At 42.7% G+C, this 19,335-nt stretch overlaps 2 protein-coding genes across 4 annotated transcripts; one reads left to right on the top strand and one right to left on the bottom strand.

The window, feature by feature from the left end:
* Positions 1-3,669: 3,669 nt before the first annotated feature.
* On the bottom strand, positions 3,670-8,789 carry gltpd2 (glycolipid transfer protein domain containing 2). 2 transcript variants are annotated; one of them, XM_027025193.2, is made up of 4 exons: positions 8,714-8,789; positions 5,158-5,222; positions 4,868-5,043; positions 3,670-4,710 (listed from the first exon to the last, which is right to left on the bottom strand). In XM_027025193.2, exons 1-4 carry the CDS (start codon positions 8,781-8,783, stop codon positions 4,074-4,076), a joined length of 948 nt encoding a protein of 315 aa, XP_026880994.2. In that variant the 5' UTR covers positions 8,784-8,789; the 3' UTR covers positions 3,670-4,073. The 2 variants fall into 2 exon arrangements, with proteins under 2 accessions (XP_026880994.2, XP_026880995.2); XM_027025194.2 differs by having other exon boundaries at positions 5,164-5,222.
* A 1,847-nt stretch (positions 8,790-10,636) lies between these two features.
* Positions 10,637-19,312, top strand: chrne (cholinergic receptor, nicotinic, epsilon). 2 transcript variants are annotated; one of them, XM_027025187.2, is made up of 13 exons: positions 10,637-10,654; positions 13,291-13,390; positions 13,909-14,042; positions 14,161-14,205; positions 15,036-15,145; positions 15,523-15,678; positions 15,871-15,974; positions 16,151-16,351; positions 16,554-16,668; positions 16,965-17,079; positions 17,321-17,528; positions 18,072-18,205; positions 18,313-19,312. In XM_027025187.2, the coding sequence occupies exons 2-13, from the start codon at positions 13,327-13,329 to the stop codon at positions 18,478-18,480; spliced, it is 1,554 nt and encodes a 517-aa protein (XP_026880988.1). In that variant the 5' UTR covers positions 10,637-10,654; positions 13,291-13,326; the 3' UTR covers positions 18,481-19,312. The 2 variants fall into 2 exon arrangements, with proteins under 2 accessions (XP_026880988.1, XP_026880987.1); XM_027025186.2 differs by lacking the exon at positions 10,637-10,654 and adding an exon at positions 12,358-12,745.
* The last annotated feature ends 23 nt before the right edge of the window (positions 19,313-19,335 follow it).

Raw genomic sequence — 19,335 nt, 5'->3', positions numbered from 1 at the left:
GATTCTGTAGAGACACAGTGTGCTGGCAGTACAAACGTTCTGGTGAAACCATACAGAAAGAGCATGCCAGTGGAACAAAAAGGACAAATATACAGTTAACTGACAAATATAACGATACTGACAATACTCCTGTGTGCTGCTAACACGATACTGATACAAAATATTGGTCCCATAAAGACACAAAGCATGTTAGTGATTCCAGGAGAGTAGGGTGACCATATATCCAGTCGGGATTTCTAAAATGTCCTGGATTTGGTTCTCCTTTATGTTGACACACAACCATTGGTCAGACTACTTCTCAGTATGTGTACACAGAAGCATATGGCCAGAGAGATACATGATGTTTACCTTCTAAAGGATCTAGCAAGGTCTAAAAATGTCCAATCACAGAGCTGATAGTGATGCTCTGAGGGTTGTGCTTGTTAAATGTCCAATCACAGAGCTGATAGTGATGCTCTGAGGGTGCTTGTTAAATACTCTGAGAGTCAGGCTCATTTTTTGCAATATCCATTTTGTTCATGTACAGCATGCATCTGACAAAATAATTTACTCTCACTCCCCACCACCTACACTCTGAGTAAATGACTTTTTAGGCTTGTAAGTCTAATAAAACAGATCCAAACCAAATCTGATAGAATTCTAGATATGGTCTGAGTTTGTGTGGAAATTCATATTAGACTACATTCTCACATGGAGATTGCACATCTGCCTTGTTAAAAAATTAATCTTCAGGAAAATACTTGGATAAATCAGAACTACTAAAAAGTGTCTCCACTTCCTACACTTCCTGGCTCTAACAGAAACATGGATCACCCCTGAGAACTCGGCGACTCCGGCTGCCCTGTCCTCTGCCTTTTCATTCACCCATTCTCTGAGGCAAGGGTGGTGGCACAGGCTTACTGTTGTCTCGAGAGTAGCGTTTCACTCCACTTTCCTTCTCTACTCTTTCCATCTCCTCTTTTGAATTTCATGCCATTACAGTGTCTTTCCCCACCAAACCTCTTATCATTGTCATCTACCGCCCTCCAGGTTCCCTAGATCACTTCATTGATGAGCTCGACATCCTCCTGAGTCAATTCCCCATCCACCCATTCTCCTTGGAGACTTCAACTTTCCATCAGACAAGCTGCATTCCTCCTGCATCCTTCCGCTGTTGACAGCATTCGATCTCACCCTCAACCACTCTCCTCCGACTCACAAAGTGGGCAATGTTCTAGACCTGATCTTCACCCACACCACTACAACATCAGACATCGCAGTCACCCCCCTCCACCTCTCGGACCATCACTTTTTATGCTTCTTACTCTCCTTCCTTCTCTTTCCATCCAGTCCTCCCCAACATGTTCCTTCTCCTTCCATCTCAATCTGCACTCCATAACTCCCTCTTCCCTTACTTCTACTATTTTATCCACCCTTCCTCACCCCGACTCTCTGTCTTCTCTCTCTTTGGATACAGGTACTAATTCTTTCCTTTCTACACTTTCTTCATAAATGAATCTTCTGTGCCCTCTCTCCTCTAGACCTGCTAGGTCCTCGCCACCTGCCCCCTGGCTAACAGAAACATTTCGCTGCCACAGGAGAGAACTCAGAACTGCAGAGAGGCGATGGAGGAAATCTCACCTAGATTCAGACCTCAGCTCATACCAGTCTCTCCTTTCCAAGTTCTCACTGGAAGTAACATCCGCAAAGTCATCCTACTACAGAGAAAAATTCTAATCATCAGCATCCAATCCACGCAAGCTCTTCACTATTTTTCTTCTCTCCTGAATCCTCCCCTTCCCCTCCTTCCTGATCTCTTACTCTGGAGGATTTTATTACCTTCTTTGAGGAGAGGGTTGAGCAATCTGGAAGTCCTTTTCCTCTGTTCCCACCCCTCCAACCAATGTGCGTTCCCCTACATCCAACTCTCTGACTTCTTTTTCTCCTCTCTCCTCAGATGAAATTCTTCAACTCCTGACTTCTAGCAATCCGACTACATGTCCGCTGGATTCAATTCCTTCCACTCTGTTCCAGACAATTGCAAGAGATCTGCTTCTTTTCATCTCTATCATCATCAACAACTCCTTATCTTCTGGATACGTGCCAACTGCATTCAAAACTGCCAGGGTGGTACCAATCCTCAAGAAGGCCACACTCGATGGCTCCAACGTTACCAACTACAGACCAGTATAATTTCTTTCTTTCCTCTCAAAAGCCCTTGAACGAGCAGTTTATAATCAATTGCCTCTTTTCCTTAACCAGAACCTGGGTGCATGGTCCCAATCAGTCTGGCTACAAACCAGCACATTCTACAGAAATGGCCCTCATAGCAGTGACAGAAAAACTTCATGCTACTAAAGCTGCCAAACAGTCATCTGTTTTGATCCTTCTAGACCTTTCAGCAGCCTTTGACACAGTGAACCACAACATTCTTCTTTCTGTTCTCTCCTGGTTTGGTGTGACTGGCTCTGCTTGGAGATGGTTTCAGTCCTATCTGAAGGGACGGTCCTATCAGATGACATGGAGAAGATCCACATCCAAACCGTGTAGACTCTCCACTGGTGTTCCACAGGGCTCAGTATTAGGCCCCCTTCTCTTCTCTTTGTATACTCATTCTCTTGGTGATGTAATATCTTCTTTTTTCTGTTTTTCCTACCACTGCTATGCCAATGACACTCAATTATGTCTTTCTTTTCCAACCTCTGATACGCAGGTCTTGAGACGTATCTCAGTATGCTTGACTGACATCATGTCATGGATGACAGCCCACCACTTGAAGCTCAACCCCAGTAAAACTGAGCTTCTGTTCATCCCAGGTACTCCCAACCCTTACCATGACCTCACAGTTTCCTTCAAGAATTCCCTGGTATCACCATCCGAAGCTGCCCGTAGCCTGGGCAAAACTTTGGACAACCAGTTGTTGTTCTCAACTCATGTTTCTAATCTAACCTGGTCTTGCAGATTTCTCCTTTGTAACATACAAAGAATTCAACCCGTTCTTTTGCAGGAAGCTACCCAGGTGCTTGTGCAGTCTCTTGTGATCTCAAAGCTAGACTGCTGCAACTTGCTACTTGCTGGTCTTCCTCCAAGAGTCATCAAACCTCTACAACTTGTCCAGAATGCAGCAGCATCACTGGCCTTCAATCTTCTGAGGTTTAAACATGTTACTCCACTGCTGCGCTCCATTCATTGGCTCCCTGTAGCTGCATGCATCAGATTTAAAACCTTGATGCTTGCCTACAAAGCCAAAAATGGACCAACCCCTTCATACATGAGGTCAATGGTCAAAGCCCAATTCATACCTCGAGTACTTTGAACCTCAAGTATGGCTCGGCTTGAAATACCTTGCTTCAGGACTCATGGACGACAAGCATTGAGACTATTTTCTAGTCCTGGCTCCAAGATGGTGGAATGAACTCCCACTTGCTGTCTGGACAGTAGAGTTCCTTGCAGTCTTCAAATGTAGACTAAAGACCCATCTATTTGCTAATTACTAAGTACTAATTTAGTACCTATTGTAGGGTATTGTTTATGTTGTTTAACAAAGTCTAGCACTTATTGTTTATTGCACTTATCATTGTTTAAGATAGACCTTATGTATTTTGTACTTCTAGGTATCAGCATTGATTCCTGTATTCTACAGTATTCTAACTCATTGGTATGTTGGACTCAATCCTACTGTACTGTACTAGGATATTCTATGAGTAAATGACAAATAATTTTTGTAAGTCGCTCTGGATAAGAGAAGTGGATTTTTGTTTTCTGGCATTAGCTCTAACATGCTTGGCAGGATCTCCTGCATGCTGTCTTTCTTGATGAGATATCCTGTGTGCTGTGTTTCTTGACGGGATCTCCTGTGTGCTGTTTCTTGACGAGATCGCCTGTGTGCTGTGTTTCTTGACGGGATCTCCTGTGTGCTGTTTCTTGACGAGATCGCCTGTGTGCTGTGTTTCTTGGCAGGATCTTCTGTGTGCTGTGTTTCTTGGCAGGATCTTCTGTGTGCTGTGTTTCTTGGCAGGATCTTCTGTGTGCTGTGTTTCTTGGCAGGAGCTTCTGTGTGCTGTGTTTCTTGACGGGTTATGCACTGCAGCCCTTTATGGTAGCGCCAGCATACCATGCTCCTCCAGTGCCAGCTGAGTCCTGTTGTACACCTCCCCGATGGCCCCGCTCACCATGTGGAGTATGATGACGGTCTCCACTGGCGTTTTCGCGCACACCAGCCTGTGGAAAAAGGCCCTCTCAGGCATGGCTTTAAATGCCAGCTCTGCCGCCTGCTTCACCCAAAACGTGTGGTGTTGAGCCAGCGTGAGGCGGTAGGTGTCGCGACACAGCTGGGCGGGGCTGCAGCCTCCCTCGTCTTCATCAGCCAGGCTCTGCAGGAAGAGCTGCAGCCAGAGCAGTGCACGGTGCAGCCGCAGGAGGGTGCGGCAGCCGGACACCGTCAGCTGGGTGAAGTCCACCAGACCTCGCGCCAGCTCCGCCTCCATCATAGAGCGCACAGAGACATAGGCCCCGCCCTCGGCTCCACCTGGGAGTTTGCTATAGGAGTTGGGGAAGGGCTCACCCAGAGGGAGGGAGGAGCCTGAGACTTGCCCAGCCTCTGACTGCCTCTCTCGCAACAGCCTCTTTATGTCTTCCTCCTCTTTCTGGGCAAGCTTACGAATGATGCTGGTCTTTGATTCAATTTCCTGGGAAACTAAACCCATGATTGGCCCTAAGGTCTTCAAAAATCTGAACACGAAACACAAAAAGAAAGTCTTTAAAAATGAGGGAGGACACGAGAGAGAAAGAGCGAAAGAGAGAGAGATATGCTGTGAGTCATCAGAACAGCAGTGTGATCTCTCATAGTCACAGTTGGTCTGCAGGACCTGCGAATGTTCTTTCTTACTTGATGAGTTCATCCCAGCTGGCCAGGTAGGGCTTCAGCAGCACGTCATTGGCCAAGACAGGCGCAGCTTGCAGATGCTTCAGCAAATCACCGGCCTGGAATTTCTGGCCTGGACACACCCTCAGTGGAGTCAGGACATTGTTTTCTGAACTGTTTCTCCCAAGCAAACTCGGAGACTTAGACAGAGAGAGACAGAGACAGATAGAGGGTGTTTGAGATTGGTAGTATTATTAGCAAAAGAAAGGGGAAGAATTTGAAGTGGTATGGTGCTGACAGGGTGGGTGTTTTACATTTACTTGATCTTTTGCAATATAAACCTTCAGGCAATATTGCCACTGTTGATCCAAGGCACCATCTATGTAAAAAGAAAGACAGACAGGAGGAAAAGAGAAAGAGAGAGTTAATAGTTTGCTTTCACCATCAGTTCTGCGGATCAGTGTTCTGCTAAACATCAGTATTCAAATTCCCACACCTGTTACTGCCAGACTCTTGCCAAGAGAGCAGAATGACCTCTCATATGCACAGAATGGCCTCTCATATGCACACTGAGCCACTGAAGTTGAGCAGTGAAGTTCCACTCACCACTCATTCTTTGTTTTCTGTAATTGAGGCAATTGCCTGATCATCCCTAAAAACATACAAAGACGCCCCACTGCCAGACCACTGAACTTCAGAGACTGATCTGGGCCGCTAAACAGACAGAAACATTTCCTCTATATCACTTTCCAGAGAACAATATATGAAATAAGTATCAAACACGTCACCAATTTTCTAAGTAAATATATTTCTAAAGGTGCTATTGACATGAAATTCTCACCAGATGTCTGTAACAACCCATCCAATCCACACATGCAAAGAAATCAAACCATAGATGTCCATAAATTAAGTTGTGTGTAATAATGAGAAATGACACAGGGCAAAAGTATTGAACATGCTTACTTAAATTTATTTAATACTTTGTACAAAAGCCTTTGTTAGTGATGGCAGCTTCAAGACGCCTCCTGTATGGAGGAACTAGTCGCATGCATTGCTCAGGTGTGATTTTGGCCCATTCTTCCATACAAACACTCATCAAATCCTGAAGGTTCCGTGGGCTCCTTCTATGAACTCTGAGCTTTAGTTCCTTCAATAGATTTTCAATTGGATTCAGGTCAGGTGATTGGCTGGGCTATTCTAGCAGCTTTAATTTCTTTCTCTGAAACCAATTGAGAGTTTCCTTGGCTTTGTTTTTAGGATCATTGTCTTGCTGAAATATCCACCCTCATTTCATCTTCATTATCCTGGTAGATGTCAGCAGATTTTTATGAAGAATGTCTTGGTACATTTGTCCATTCATCCTTCCTTCAATTATATGAAGCATGCCACTGCCGTATGCTGAAAAACAGCCCCACAACATGATGTTCCCACCTCCAAACGTCACTGTTGGTATGGTGTTTTTGGGGTGATATGCAGTGCCTGTTGACCTCCAAACATGGTGTGTATTATGGCATCCAAAGAGTTCAATTTTGGACTATATTCTTTCAGTATTTCACAAGCTTGTCTAAATGTTGTTGAGCAAATTTTAAATGCACTTCAACATGCTTTTCCTTCAGCAATGGAGTCTTGCGTGGTGAGCGTACATACAGGTCATGGAGGTTGAGTGCATTACTTATTGTTTTCTTGTACCTGCTGATTTCAGGTCTTTCTGTAGCTCTCCATAGGTGGTCCTTGGCTCTTGGACAACTCTTCTGATAATTATTTTCACTCCTCTGTCTAAGATCTTGTGGGGAGCACCTGGTCGTGGCCAGTTTATGGTGAAATTATGTTCTTTCCACTTCTGGATTATGGCCCCAACAGTGCTCATAGGAACCTTCAGTAGTTTAGAAATTCTCCTGTAACCAGTGCCATCAGTATGTTTTGCAACAATAAGGTTGCGAAGGTCTTGAGAGAGCTCACAGGTTTTAACCATCAGGATATTTTTCTTGTGTGGCACCTTGGTAATGAGACATCTTTTTATAGGCCAGCAGTTGAACCAGCTGATATTAATGAATCCTGGCATTGTCATCTTGAAATATGCCCGTGCCATCAGGGAAGAAAGATCCATTGATGGAATAACAGGTATATTCAGGTAGTCAGCTGACCTCTTTCTTTGGGTGCATAACGTTGCTGAACCTTGACCTGACAGACTGCAGCAACCCCAGATCATAGCACTGCCTCATAGGCTTGTACGGTAGGCACTAGGCATGATGGGTGCATCACTTCAGCCGCCTCTCTTCTTACCCTGATGTGCCCATCACTCTGGAACAGGGTAAATCTGGACTCATCAGACCACATGACCTTCTTCCATTGCTCCATAGTCCAATCTTTATGCTCCCTAGCAAATTGAAGCCGTTTTTTGCCGGTCAGACTCGCTGACCAGTGGTTTTCTTAAGGCTACACAACTGTTTAGTCCCAATCCCTTGAGTTCCCTTCACATTGTGTGTGTGAAAATGCTCTTACTTTCACTATTAAACATATCCTTGAGTTCTACTTTTGTTTGTCTATGATTTGATTTCACCACTCGTTTAAGTGATCGCCAATCACGATTATTCAAGATTTTTTTTTTCAACCACATTCGTTCCTCGAAGATGATGTTTCCCCACTGTCCTTCCACTTTTTAATAATGCGTTGGACAGTTCTTAACCCGATTTGAGTAGTTTTAGTAATCTCGTTAGATGTTTTCTCTGCTTGATGCATGCCGATAATTTGAGCCTTTTGAAACAGATTAACACCTTTATCATGACCACAGGATGTGTCTTTCCACATGGGTGTTTAACAAATGAGAAGCCACTCACTGCATCAGTTAGGGATAAATAACTTGTTGCTATCTGAAACATAATCACACTTGCAGTAATTATCCAATGGGAGGCTCTTACCTATTTGCTTAGTTAAATCCAGGTGGTGACCTTTTTTTGGCCAGGCAGTGTGTGTATGTGTATATATAAGATTTTCTCTTTTCTTTTATAGTGATAAGAATTAAAATAGAAATAGAAGTAGAGGAAGCTGATCCTGTATTTGCTGTCCAAGACTAAAACGGTGACGCGTGCATGGAGAACCTGTGCTCCACTGTACTGTTCAGACTGCAACACTGCCAAGACTTCTACTGTCAACATTATTACAGCACACACAGAGTCCTGATCATTGGCACATTCAAGAAACACACATGTTTGCACACATATTAAGGAAATGCACATTTTAGTAATTTGGACTTTTGAAGAAGTAGACTTGGTAATTGAATGTTTTGATTAGGTGCTGATTTAGTAGCAAGTCAAACAAAATAAAGCACAAGGCAAAAATGCTCATCAAAACATTACTACTATAAACACCAACCAGAGTTAACCATCATTTGAACACTTCATGAAGAAAAACAATACAATTGTGAACTAAAGCCATTGTGATCATGACACCAAAAACCTATCCAGACAGCAGCAACTGTTTCTACACGACGCAAAATCATTTACATTGTGTGTGTGTGTGTGTGTGTGTGTGTGTGTGTGTGTGCCTGTGTGTGTGATGAAACTGTATTAATAATTTCTAATTTGGTATATTAAAACAGACTATTCACTAGTCTGTGCTAATACACTCTGGTAAACCAACAGATACTAGCACAGTGGGAACTAATTTTGTGTCATAGTGTTGAATTAAAAAAATACAGTTTAAGTCTACACAAAGACTAAAAATTCTTTAGTTTACAGTCAACAATACTACTAGTTTCCCAAAAATATGGGAATTTTTGGGAATTATAAGGAATTCCACCAAAACAGTTTGGAATCAAAAACATTGGGACGCTGTGGAAACATTGCTGGAATGTTACGCGCAGTGACTTACAAAGCCACATGTAGCAGAAGAGGGCAATGATGAAGATGATGGTGAAGGCAGCCAACCCTTTCACTCCCATGCTGGCCTCCAGACTTCTCTCAGGACCCTGTCCTCCTCTCCTGGTCCACTTACACACGTTTACGTCACGGTCACACTTCCTTCCTCCCGCATTCTTTGGGTATTCCACTCCAGAGGCTTGGGACTCTTTCACCAAGGTGTCTTGATCTTTTGTTCTTCTAAAGTGGGCATGCTCCTTTCTCTGCCCCCCTCCCCTGCTCTCTCTTTCTCTCTCTCTCAAGTTTTACTTTCTTCCTTTTTTCTTGGCCTTCTGGGACTCCTACAAATCCCAAAGAAATATTCTGTATCCTATAACTTTGTTTTTTAGTATTTAATATTCATCTTTCCATGTTTCTGTCCTCTTCACAGCAGTGGTATGTTTTTGGGCTCCATTTAGATTATCTTTCCTTCTCTCTCTTATATCTCTCCCTCTCTCTTTGTTTTGTTCAGTCTGAAGGTCCATAGATTAGTTATATGTAACCAATCACTCCTTATAAGGCAAACATCCTGTGTCCTATGGTAACCCCTGACATACATACACTCGTATATTATATAACACTTGTCTTTGACATGTGAAAGTGGTCTGCTAGAGTAAATAGTCCTTTAGACATAGTAAATATGTCTACGTCAAGTAAATATAGAAAATATCCCATCGCGTTTCTGGAAATGTTATTGATGGTATAACATATTACTCAGCATTACTTACCATTAGTCAGTACTATTTCAAATTATTCAGTGTTTCTCTGTACAATACTGAGTAACGCTTCCCATTATGTTTTCCCAGTGTAAATGATAGCAACATTCAAGGCTTTATGGTAGACCTGCAATGACTGGACCGAAGGGACCATCCCCAGCACTGCTAAGAAACCTTTAGTGCTAATGGAACTCAAACCCCCATCCTGTTAACTGCCAGCAGGCTACCCTAAACCTAATGCCGATGTTGCTTATTTAGACGCTAGTGTAAACAAATCTAGCAAAGCACCACTGGGAATGAATTCAAAGGTGAGAAGTTCTGACAGGCCAAGCAATAGCAAAACATGCTCTCCTATGGCAGTGCCATGAGACAAGGCATGTGGAGACAAATCATCCTGTAGAAATGTGTTGGACCACTACATCGAGCATGTAATGGAGCAGTGAATAAGTATTATAGGTGAAAACCGGACTCAAGATCATAACAGTTCCTTCAGCATTAGTGATTTTGGTGTGTATTTATGGAACGTGTGCTCCACTTCAATATTTGTGTCAGTTTTGTATATCAGTGGCAATGATGTGTGGTAAGTCATGCTAAAATCATTAATGCCTAGAAGTAGTGCAGAGATCTATTTAGGTTGAGTTGGGCTAAGGTTTAGCTGGATTGACAAGACATTTTGCTGAATTTTTTGTCTTCCAGTCAAGAATTTGGTGCAAATAGAAAAATATTTAGGTTAAATGTATATTTGGGCAGGGAATTCCAGGAACTACAGTGAAGTTATGATGTGGTATTGGATCAGGTCAAGGTGAGATAAAAAATAATGTTATATTATATTCCCAGATGTAATTAAGTTCTGATCAAACATAAATTATAAATTTCAGCACACTGTCATGACTAACCTGAACCTTGATGAAACATTAAAGATAATAAACAAAATTCAAAATTAATTAAATAAATCTGCCTTGGAAGCATCACTGAAGTGCAGTGGCTTAAAGGTTTTATTCCTGTGTCTAATTAAAAACATAGGATGACATTTTTTTCATTTACACGCCTTCTTGGACAAGTCAGGATTCCTCTACAGTTACAAATATTACTAAAGTTACTACATCTGTTTTAAACATGGCCACCTCCATGTGTGGCTGTGCTACAGAGAAGAAACTGATTCAGCTGAGGACTACAAAGCATTTGATTCTTCATCTCATGTGAGCTGTACTTTATCGGGGAAAAAAAAATGGTCTAAGGTGTTGTTTATATATCTATCTGCCATGAGTGAAAAGGGGTCATTTAATAACTGAAATTATTAGCATTTGTATTGATAGTGAACTTCCCCACTGAGCTGATAAAACTTTGTTTTCTAGTTAGTCTACCCTGTGTGTGTAGCAAGGAGAAGACAACCACTAATTTTAGCTAACTTGCATGCTCTAAAAAAAATAAAGCCCTGGGTCAACAACAAAATAATTAAGGCAATGTTTTGTTACTCTTTTTGAGTTCTGCCATATGCTGGTGGAATTACTAATGAAAACGTTGCCTGAATTTGTTCTTGTTTGTTTGTTTGTTTGTTTGTTTGGATAATTCTTTACTTTTTATAGTGGTGGCTATTCATGGGTACTGTGAAGTTAAACAAGTCAAAAGTAAGGAAATGAAAGAATTGCAGATAAGTTATATTTACTTTTAGTTAATCATGCATCATGTTAAAGCTACATGGAACAACGGCTTGGTTTAACAAAGAGAAAATTCTTTTGTTCACTCAAGAAGAAACCTGTGTGAGTTCTTTTTTGTATTTGACAATTTACAATTTGTAAAAGGCATCCTTATACCTTTGGCAATATGGATATGTGCCATATCAATATTGCACAGATATATGCCATATCCATATCCCATAGATCTATGCCATATCTCTATCCATATACTATATTCATATCTATATGGAAATTTGCCTTATCAATATCTTTATGGATATATGCCATGTTCATATGAATATATGCCATATCTATATCCACAGACAAAAAAAAAAAAGATAGACATAACAGAGGTTAACAATGCAGTTCCATTGTCTATCAAATTAGAAATACACATAAAACAAGGATTACATTCTCCAAGAAACATAAGATATAGGTTAAAACCTAAATCTGAAAGAGCAACATCACAACTAATGCATAGTCTCATCGTTACAAGTATATATTTCCATTATATCCAAATTTTCCCAAACCTTTTCAGAGAAGCAGAAAAAAAGTGATATACTGTTCCCGGACCGTTTTCACAAAATAATTTATTTTGAATTGGGAAACTTATATCGACTTTTTGTCAGTTCTCAAAGCATGACGTTTGGCCAGATTTGGAGTTTCCGTTTATTCTGCCAAAACTCGTCTCGTCTTCCATAAGTATTAATAGCTGGCTATACATGTGGGTGCCAGACATGACGCTCGCTCGCTGTGAGATCTTATGACTGTGAAATTTTGACATCACATAGATTCGGAAATCCTCACATATATCAGTCGTCCGGTTTAACCTGTTCTGGGCTTTTGGGTGCGACTAAACGTCATTTCTAACACTCGTTGGTAGAAAAATAAAGCTATTTATCCCTCTTTATCCGGGATCAGCTAGAAACAAAGGTCGCCACGCGTTTCATCGTTAATTTATGACATTGCTCGGGCTCTGTGACCATTACTCACGACTCACTGAGCCCATCAGTCGTCATCCGTTAACTAAAGCCCAAGTAGCAGTTTAAAACATTCTAACCCACCACTGTGTACGTGTGTATTATAATTCACCGTCCTGTTGTATTGTGCCGACGCGGCCCCTTGACCAAGCCCGTAGTGGGGGCGCCTGCTTTTTTCCAGTTGCGCCCAGCGCGGTTCACTCAGTCAGGGAGTCACAGTGCTATTTATATTGTGTCAGGGCAGAAGGAAAAGCAAGGCGGGATTCCGGCGATCTCACAGTACACCTGTTAAATCATTGCGAGAAAAATCTTCTGTTTACGACAGCGTGCACAGACGTTCTGATTTAGGCCGGACCGCGCTTTATAAGCTCCACATCCTTCATTCAGACCCCCATTTGTCATCCTTCTGGAGTGAACTGGTAGTTGCTTTCCATTTGTCAATATTTGTATTGCGTGTCACTGTCATATAACCTACAAATCAAAGAAAATAAGATCAAAAAAGAAAATAATCAGTGGATTAACCGCGTCGTGCTTCGCCTACCGGCTAACGGAAGTCCACGCTCTAGAAGCCAGTCAGTTAGGACGTTTGCAACGGTGGGAAAATACCAAAACGAAAAGGTCTCAGTTCTCAGCGGTGAGCACAGCCTTTCCTTTCAAAGAGTAGGAAAGTAGACTTTCACTCTGCCAGACTTAATGTAAGTAGGTGCTAGGTTTGGTGAGTCAGAATTAAAATACAGATCTGTATGTCTGTTAACTAGCTAGACAGGTTGCGGCTTTAATTTTGTGCTTTGTAGTGTCATATCCTCAACCCCCGTATGTCCTCTTTTGTGGGGGTTATTAAAGTGACCACCATGCTTACTTCTGTTAGTTTTGAACTTGAACTTCTTCTGTCAGCGATTTTTTGTGCTATTAATAGTACCTCAATGTGGTGACAAATTAAGTAGAAAAAAATGCCCGTAAATCGTAATCACTATCAGAATGTAAACACAATCAGTATCGCAACGCTACCTTTTATTATAAGTGGCCGACTCCGGGTAAGTTTAAAAGCGCGTTTAACGGTGCCAGATATCATTGTAACCCGAGCCGAGTGCAGCGACAGCTGAAGCGCAGGGGAGGGACCTTGAGAGAGAGGGTGAGGAGCGATTCGGATATAACTCTCCTCCGTTTCTCTTTTTCAAGTCTGAAGACAGCGTGTGAGAAAGACTGACCACCGCGATGGCAGCCCGGTCAGTTTGGACGTGTTTCGTTGCGGCCGCGCTCATGGTTACAATAGTGCAAGGTAAGTCAGCTTTTTAGGTCCAGTCTTTGGAGTGTCACAGAATCGGGGCGATTTAATCTCTCTCTCTCTCTCTCTCTCTCTCTCTCTCTCTCTCTCTCTCTCTCTCTCTCTCCCGCGTTTTTATGGTGCAAACCTTTTAACGCGTGCTGGCAGCTGAGCCGCGATACCGATATCGGTTGTTAGGCATACGAGAATGTGGGTGTCTGTGTGGGGAGTGTGTGAAAGAGAGTGAGACGGAAAAGGGAACGGAATCTGTATTTTTGTGCATGGAGGACGATGCAAAGATTTCAGTGATTTTGCAACAGTACTGTCTCACCTACTCTCCCAAAGGTGTTATTCCTTTGGCGACATTAGTTTTACATGTTTATCTAGTTCAACTGTTTTCTGAGGTCTCTTGGCTTCAGTAAACAGTAATGATAGACTCTTACATAATCTGTCTCCTCTTGTCTCCCTCCCAATATCTGTTTGTCTCTCTCTCCTTTTTTTGTCTGTTTCTCTTTCTCTGACTCCCCCCCCAGTCAGTGGAAATGAGGAGTCCGATCTTATAGCAGATAAGTTCACGAACTACAACAAGTTAATTCGTCCAGCGAAGCACGCTGAAGACAAAGTGAATGTTCAGGTTAAACTCACCCTCACCAACCTCATCTCCCTGGTAATGGCCCTCCTAAGCAACCTTTTGTACACAGTAACAATAACAAACTCAGGAATCAATAAACAACACACTTTACACTACAAACTGCCTTTGTTTAACACTTGCTGATTGTTGACAGAATGAGAAAGAAGAGACTCTGACCACCAGCGTGTGGATTGAGATGGTGAGTAAACAGCCCCACCCTTTTTACCTGCGCTGGCCACACCCCCTGCTCTAACCTCATGCACTGACTACTGTGTCCCAAAACATCCTGTCATGTCCTCATCTCCTCAGCTTATCTGGTTTACCAGTAAGTGAAGATAGGAGAGGAGGCCATACAAGTACATATGCAACCCCACTAACACCTTCACACTGGAGTTGACCTAAACAGAAGCAGGGGACTGAGGAGATAAACTCCCCTGGCCAAAGCGTTATGTCTCATGTGTTATATTTTTGGCCTTATAAATGGTTATGCCTCACTTCACCTTATTAACAGTAATAATTTTGAAATACTCTTTCTCTAACTGAGTTCACAATTTAGCCAGAGTCCATTCAGTGACTATTACAGTATTCTGGCCTCCCTAGTTCTTGATGGGATTGAGGTTCAGTGATTGTGCTGACCAGTAAAATTCATGCATGGAGTATGAACAGGTTTGGACCTGTTCATCCTCTGTGCATCCTACAGTCTTCATCCTGGAACATGGGAAGAGTGGTCAGTGTTGTTTTATGCATGACATGATATAACATGAAGAATGCTACAGAGTCCAACCTCACAGCCCAACCACAGAGTGCAACCTTAGAGCCCTTGTCTCTGCTTTCGTAGCTTTAGTATACCCTTGATTTTGTCTTTGTGATCTTTCTCTATTTCACTCCTATTCTTTTCCCTCAGGGTCACCTTTGTAATGCCTTTTCCGTTATTTTTAACCACTGGTTTATCTATGTTTTATACTTCTCCTTTTCCCCTGGCCACTGCTCCCACATGACTGACCTCCCTGATGTCTCTCCTTACCCCAGCAATGGAACGATTACCGCCTGGCGTGGAATGCATCAGACTACCATGGCATAGACGTGATCCGTGTACCTTCCAGTTCTGTCTGGCTGCCAGACATAGTCCTGGAAAACAAGTGAGGCAATGCAGAAGGATCTCTCTCTTGCTCTCTCTCTCTCTCGCGCGCTCTCTCTCTCTCTCTCTCTCTCTCTCTCTCTCTCTCTCTCTCTCGTGTGTCTTCATGGCATTCAAAACTTGTCATTACTTTTCTGTTGTAACTCAGTGGTGCCCAGCTCTGGTCCTGGAGATCTAATGCATGACAGAGTTTGAATCTACTAAAGCTCTTGGTTAACTGCATCATGTGTGGAAGACGAGGGTTGGAACATAACTCTACAGGGTGGTAGGCTACATGTAGTGTTGGACACTTGCTGTTTTAGGTGATAAAAGAATTCCCTCCCTTACTCCCTTACTCTCTCTGTCTTTTCCTCACTTCCTCTATCTCCCCTCTCCTAGCATTGATGGTAACTTTGATGTAGCATATTACGCGAACGTACTCATTTACAACGATGGCTCCATGTACTGGCTGCCCCCGGCTATCTACCGCAGTGTGTGCGCCATCGAGATCACTTACTTCCCCTTTGACTGGCAGAACTGCACCCTAGTCTTCAGGTGGGTCAATGGGAAGGGCTGAGGATCCCAGAAGGGCCAGAAATTAGCGGTCTAGTTTGCTGGACTAGCAAACGCCGTGTTCTAGCTACAATTGATTTGTGCCAGTGTACCTCAGTCAGTACTCCACACAGGTGGCGTGAATCAAACAACACAGACAATGATTGATAATCCTGTTTGTTTTGGCTCTGGTAGGTCTCAGACATACAGTGCCAATGAAATCGACCTAGATTTGGCGATGGATTATGACATTAACAAGCCCATTGAGTGGGTGGTTATTGACCCAGAAGCCTTCACTGGTAACACACACACACAAATGTACAAAAACACAATCACAAAAAGCATCTATCAAACACTCTAAAAAGTCAACCACAGCCTTCACACCAAATGTATTTAATCAACGTTCTTGTCCCGTCACCCCAAACTAATCGTCTTTCTTCTCCCACATCCCTGAGCCAATCGCCTTTGTCTACAGAGAACGGGGAGTGGGCGATCAAGCACCGGCCCGCACGAAAGCTGACCAACCCTCGCTACTCCCCTGATGACCTGGAATACCAGGAGATCTACTTCAACCTCATCATCCAGAGAAAACCTCTCTTCTACATCATCAACATCATCCTGCCTTGTTCCCTCATCTCCTCGCTGGTCGTACTGGCCTATTTTCTACCCTCCAAGGGTTAGTGTGTGTGTGTGAGAGAGGGAGGGAGGAGCTCAAATATGTATTTGAAGTGGTAACTGGCTTTTTTGTCTCTGCTGTTCTCCCATTCGCTCTTGCTTTTGCTCACTATGTCCCTTTCTCTTTCATTCTCTGCTCCTCTCCTTCATTCTTGCTGTCCTTACCATTCTCACTGTCTTGCACCTCTCTCCCTCCCCCTCAGCGGGAGGACAGAAATTGACTGTATCTATCTCAGTCCTCCTGGCTCAAACTGTTTTCCTCATTCTGATCGCCCAGAAAGTTCCAGAAACCTCTCTATCCATTCCTCTCATTGGCAAGTGAGTTTGTTTGGACAGGCGGAACTCTTTGTGGATACAGAATGGAGATGTCTGTGTGTCTGGGTGTATCTGGAAATGTCTCTGTGTGGATGGTACAGTCTGTGGACTGGTGGGACTGTGACTGTATAGATGACCGTGTCTGATTGTGGATGGGACTGTCTCTGGGCAGATGCATTTGTCTGATTGTGGATCGGACTGTCCGAGTGTGAATGGGAGTGTTCGAGTGTAAACTTGAGTGTCTGTGTTTGATTCTGATTCTCTGAACGTCCAGACTCTGACCAGAACCTCCTTCCCAGGTATGTGGTCTTTGTCATGTCCGTGACCACACTCATCGTCACCAACTGCATCGTCATCCTCAACTATTCCCTCCGCAGTTCCACTACACACACCATGTCCTACAAAATGAAACATGTACGTCTCGGGGGGGGGGGGGGTCTGCCTCTTGCCTGAATGATAAAGATCTCCTTTAATTAAGATAAATACAGAAATGAGTGTCTCAATTAACATATCTTTGTAAATATTAGCTTTTTCTAGAAAAATTGAAAACTGATTTGTATTTAAATTGCTCTTCCTTTGGTGTGTCATTTTGTGATATCACACTAGTTCTTAGTATAGCTTTAATATCCCATCTTTATCTTGTATCCTGTTCCAGATTTTCCTGGAGGTGGTGCCTCGTTTTCTGGGCATGGAACCCCTGGTGGATGACAGCGAGGAGAACGAAGAGCCGGATGGAAAGAGGGAGAGGAGACGGAGCTCCTTCGGGCTGATGCAGCGGGCGGAGGAGTATGTCCTGAAGCAGCCCCGGAGCGAAATGATGTTTGACAAGCAGAGGGAAAGACACGGCTTGACGCGCTCCATTGGTAAGCGGCCCCAGACCTGAGCATGCACCAGCCTTGCGTCTGTTCTACCCAGGACACTTGCACCTGCTTTCATAAAACCTTTGTGTTTTTCTTTAATAACAAGTAACACGTTCTTATTCAAGGAAGAAGGTGATGGTATTTCAAATGAGGCTGTGTCCAGGCCCAACACATAGTAGTAAAGTAATGTACAGAACATGAATAGTTATTGTGTATATTTGATATTTCTGGGCCATATTTTGCTTTCGAAGCACAGATTTCTAAAAAACACACGTAATTTTAAAACACTGTAAAATGTGAATGGGAGTCTCTGTGTGGATGGAAGTGTCTGAATGTGGACTATTTTTTTAGAACAGAATTTTATGCATAATTAAACATGAAAATCTGTTTTTTGGGTTGGTTTTTTTTTGTTTTTTTTTTATGATACCATGGCACATAAATATTATGCAAGTGTAATACTACGTAAACTTTTTCAAGGCCAGTATTGTCCTGTGAGGTATCACGTTTCTGTATTTTGTATTTGTGTGCGTCTGTGACTCCATCTAGTGGATACTATAGATGTTAGCAGCACTGCCAGTCTATATAAGAGCCTGGCCCAGGCAGCACCAGAGATTAAAGAGTGCGTGGATTCCTGCAACTTCATCGCTGAGACTATGAAGGAACAGAACGAGGGTGAATCCGTAAGTGCTTGTTTGTACAAGGGGATGGATGAAGGACACGAGGAACATAAAGTTGTATCTGTGTCCCCGCGATACCTTCTTACTCTGTCTCTCTTCCTCTTATTCAGGACATGGAGAGCTGGGTGTTGATCGGTAAGATGATTGACACGGTTTGTTTTTGGGTGGCCATTTTGTTCTTCTCCATCGGAACGATAGCCATCTTCCTTGTGGGCCATTTCAACCAGGTGCCCGAGTACCCTTTCTCGGGGGATGACAAAAAATATGCTCCTGAATAAAGGAGCAGGTGTTTGCAGCTCTGACTGAACAAAGCGAGACAAATGAAAAACACAGACATAAAGAGGAGACAAAGAAGAGAGAGGGATGGTGACAGACAGAAAAACATATAAGCAGCTAATGTGCAGAGGAACAGTGGCTCTGTTTGCTCTGCTTCTGACTAATAAACACATATACACTGGTGGGTTTTGAATGACAATGGTACCATTTTACCTCAAGTTACACCTATCAGTTTTATTCATTTTGGAATGTGCCTCTCCCAAGTGGTTATGGGTAAGCTAGTTTATTGTCTCTCGGTTGTTTTCTTACTGTTACCTTTATCAATATGAAGCCATTTTTGAATGGTGAGTGTTGAAGGATGAGTGGTGTTTTCCTTTCTAAAATTGTCTGTTGCTTCACCTAGCTTGTTGAAATGTTTTATTTATATGTGGTTCTAATGGTACAGCCATGTCTACTGTAGGGACTGCATTTCTTTTAAAAGGGCGGAGCATGTCGGATTTACTGTAAATGTCAAAATATGAGTGTCTTTACCTTGAGCATGAAACCCTGAGCTTGTTCTGACCTTAAGTAAGGATGCCAAAAGACCTCATTATACATGTGCCAGGACTTCCAAAAACCTGGAGAAAAGAGGCATTGTCACTAGGGTCTCATGTTTTCTATTAGGAACTTTTAGAATAATGCTAAAACAGTTTCTGTGCAAATACATTTTAAGGATAATTGGTATCATTTGTAAATGTTGACTACATGAAATGCAGGCCTTTGTCCTTACTGAAATGCTGATCTCTGAAATTGGCTATTTTAATCATTTATTTATTGTAATTTATTGCAAGTGTATGCTGTTGTTGCTACTTTGTTCA

This window comes from Electrophorus electricus, chromosome 6, assembly GCF_013358815.1.
Source record: "Electrophorus electricus isolate fEleEle1 chromosome 6, fEleEle1.pri, whole genome shotgun sequence".
Lineage (NCBI taxonomy): Eukaryota > Metazoa > Chordata > Actinopteri > Gymnotiformes > Gymnotidae > Electrophorus > Electrophorus electricus.
This window is presented reverse-complemented; position numbering and strand designations above follow the sequence as displayed.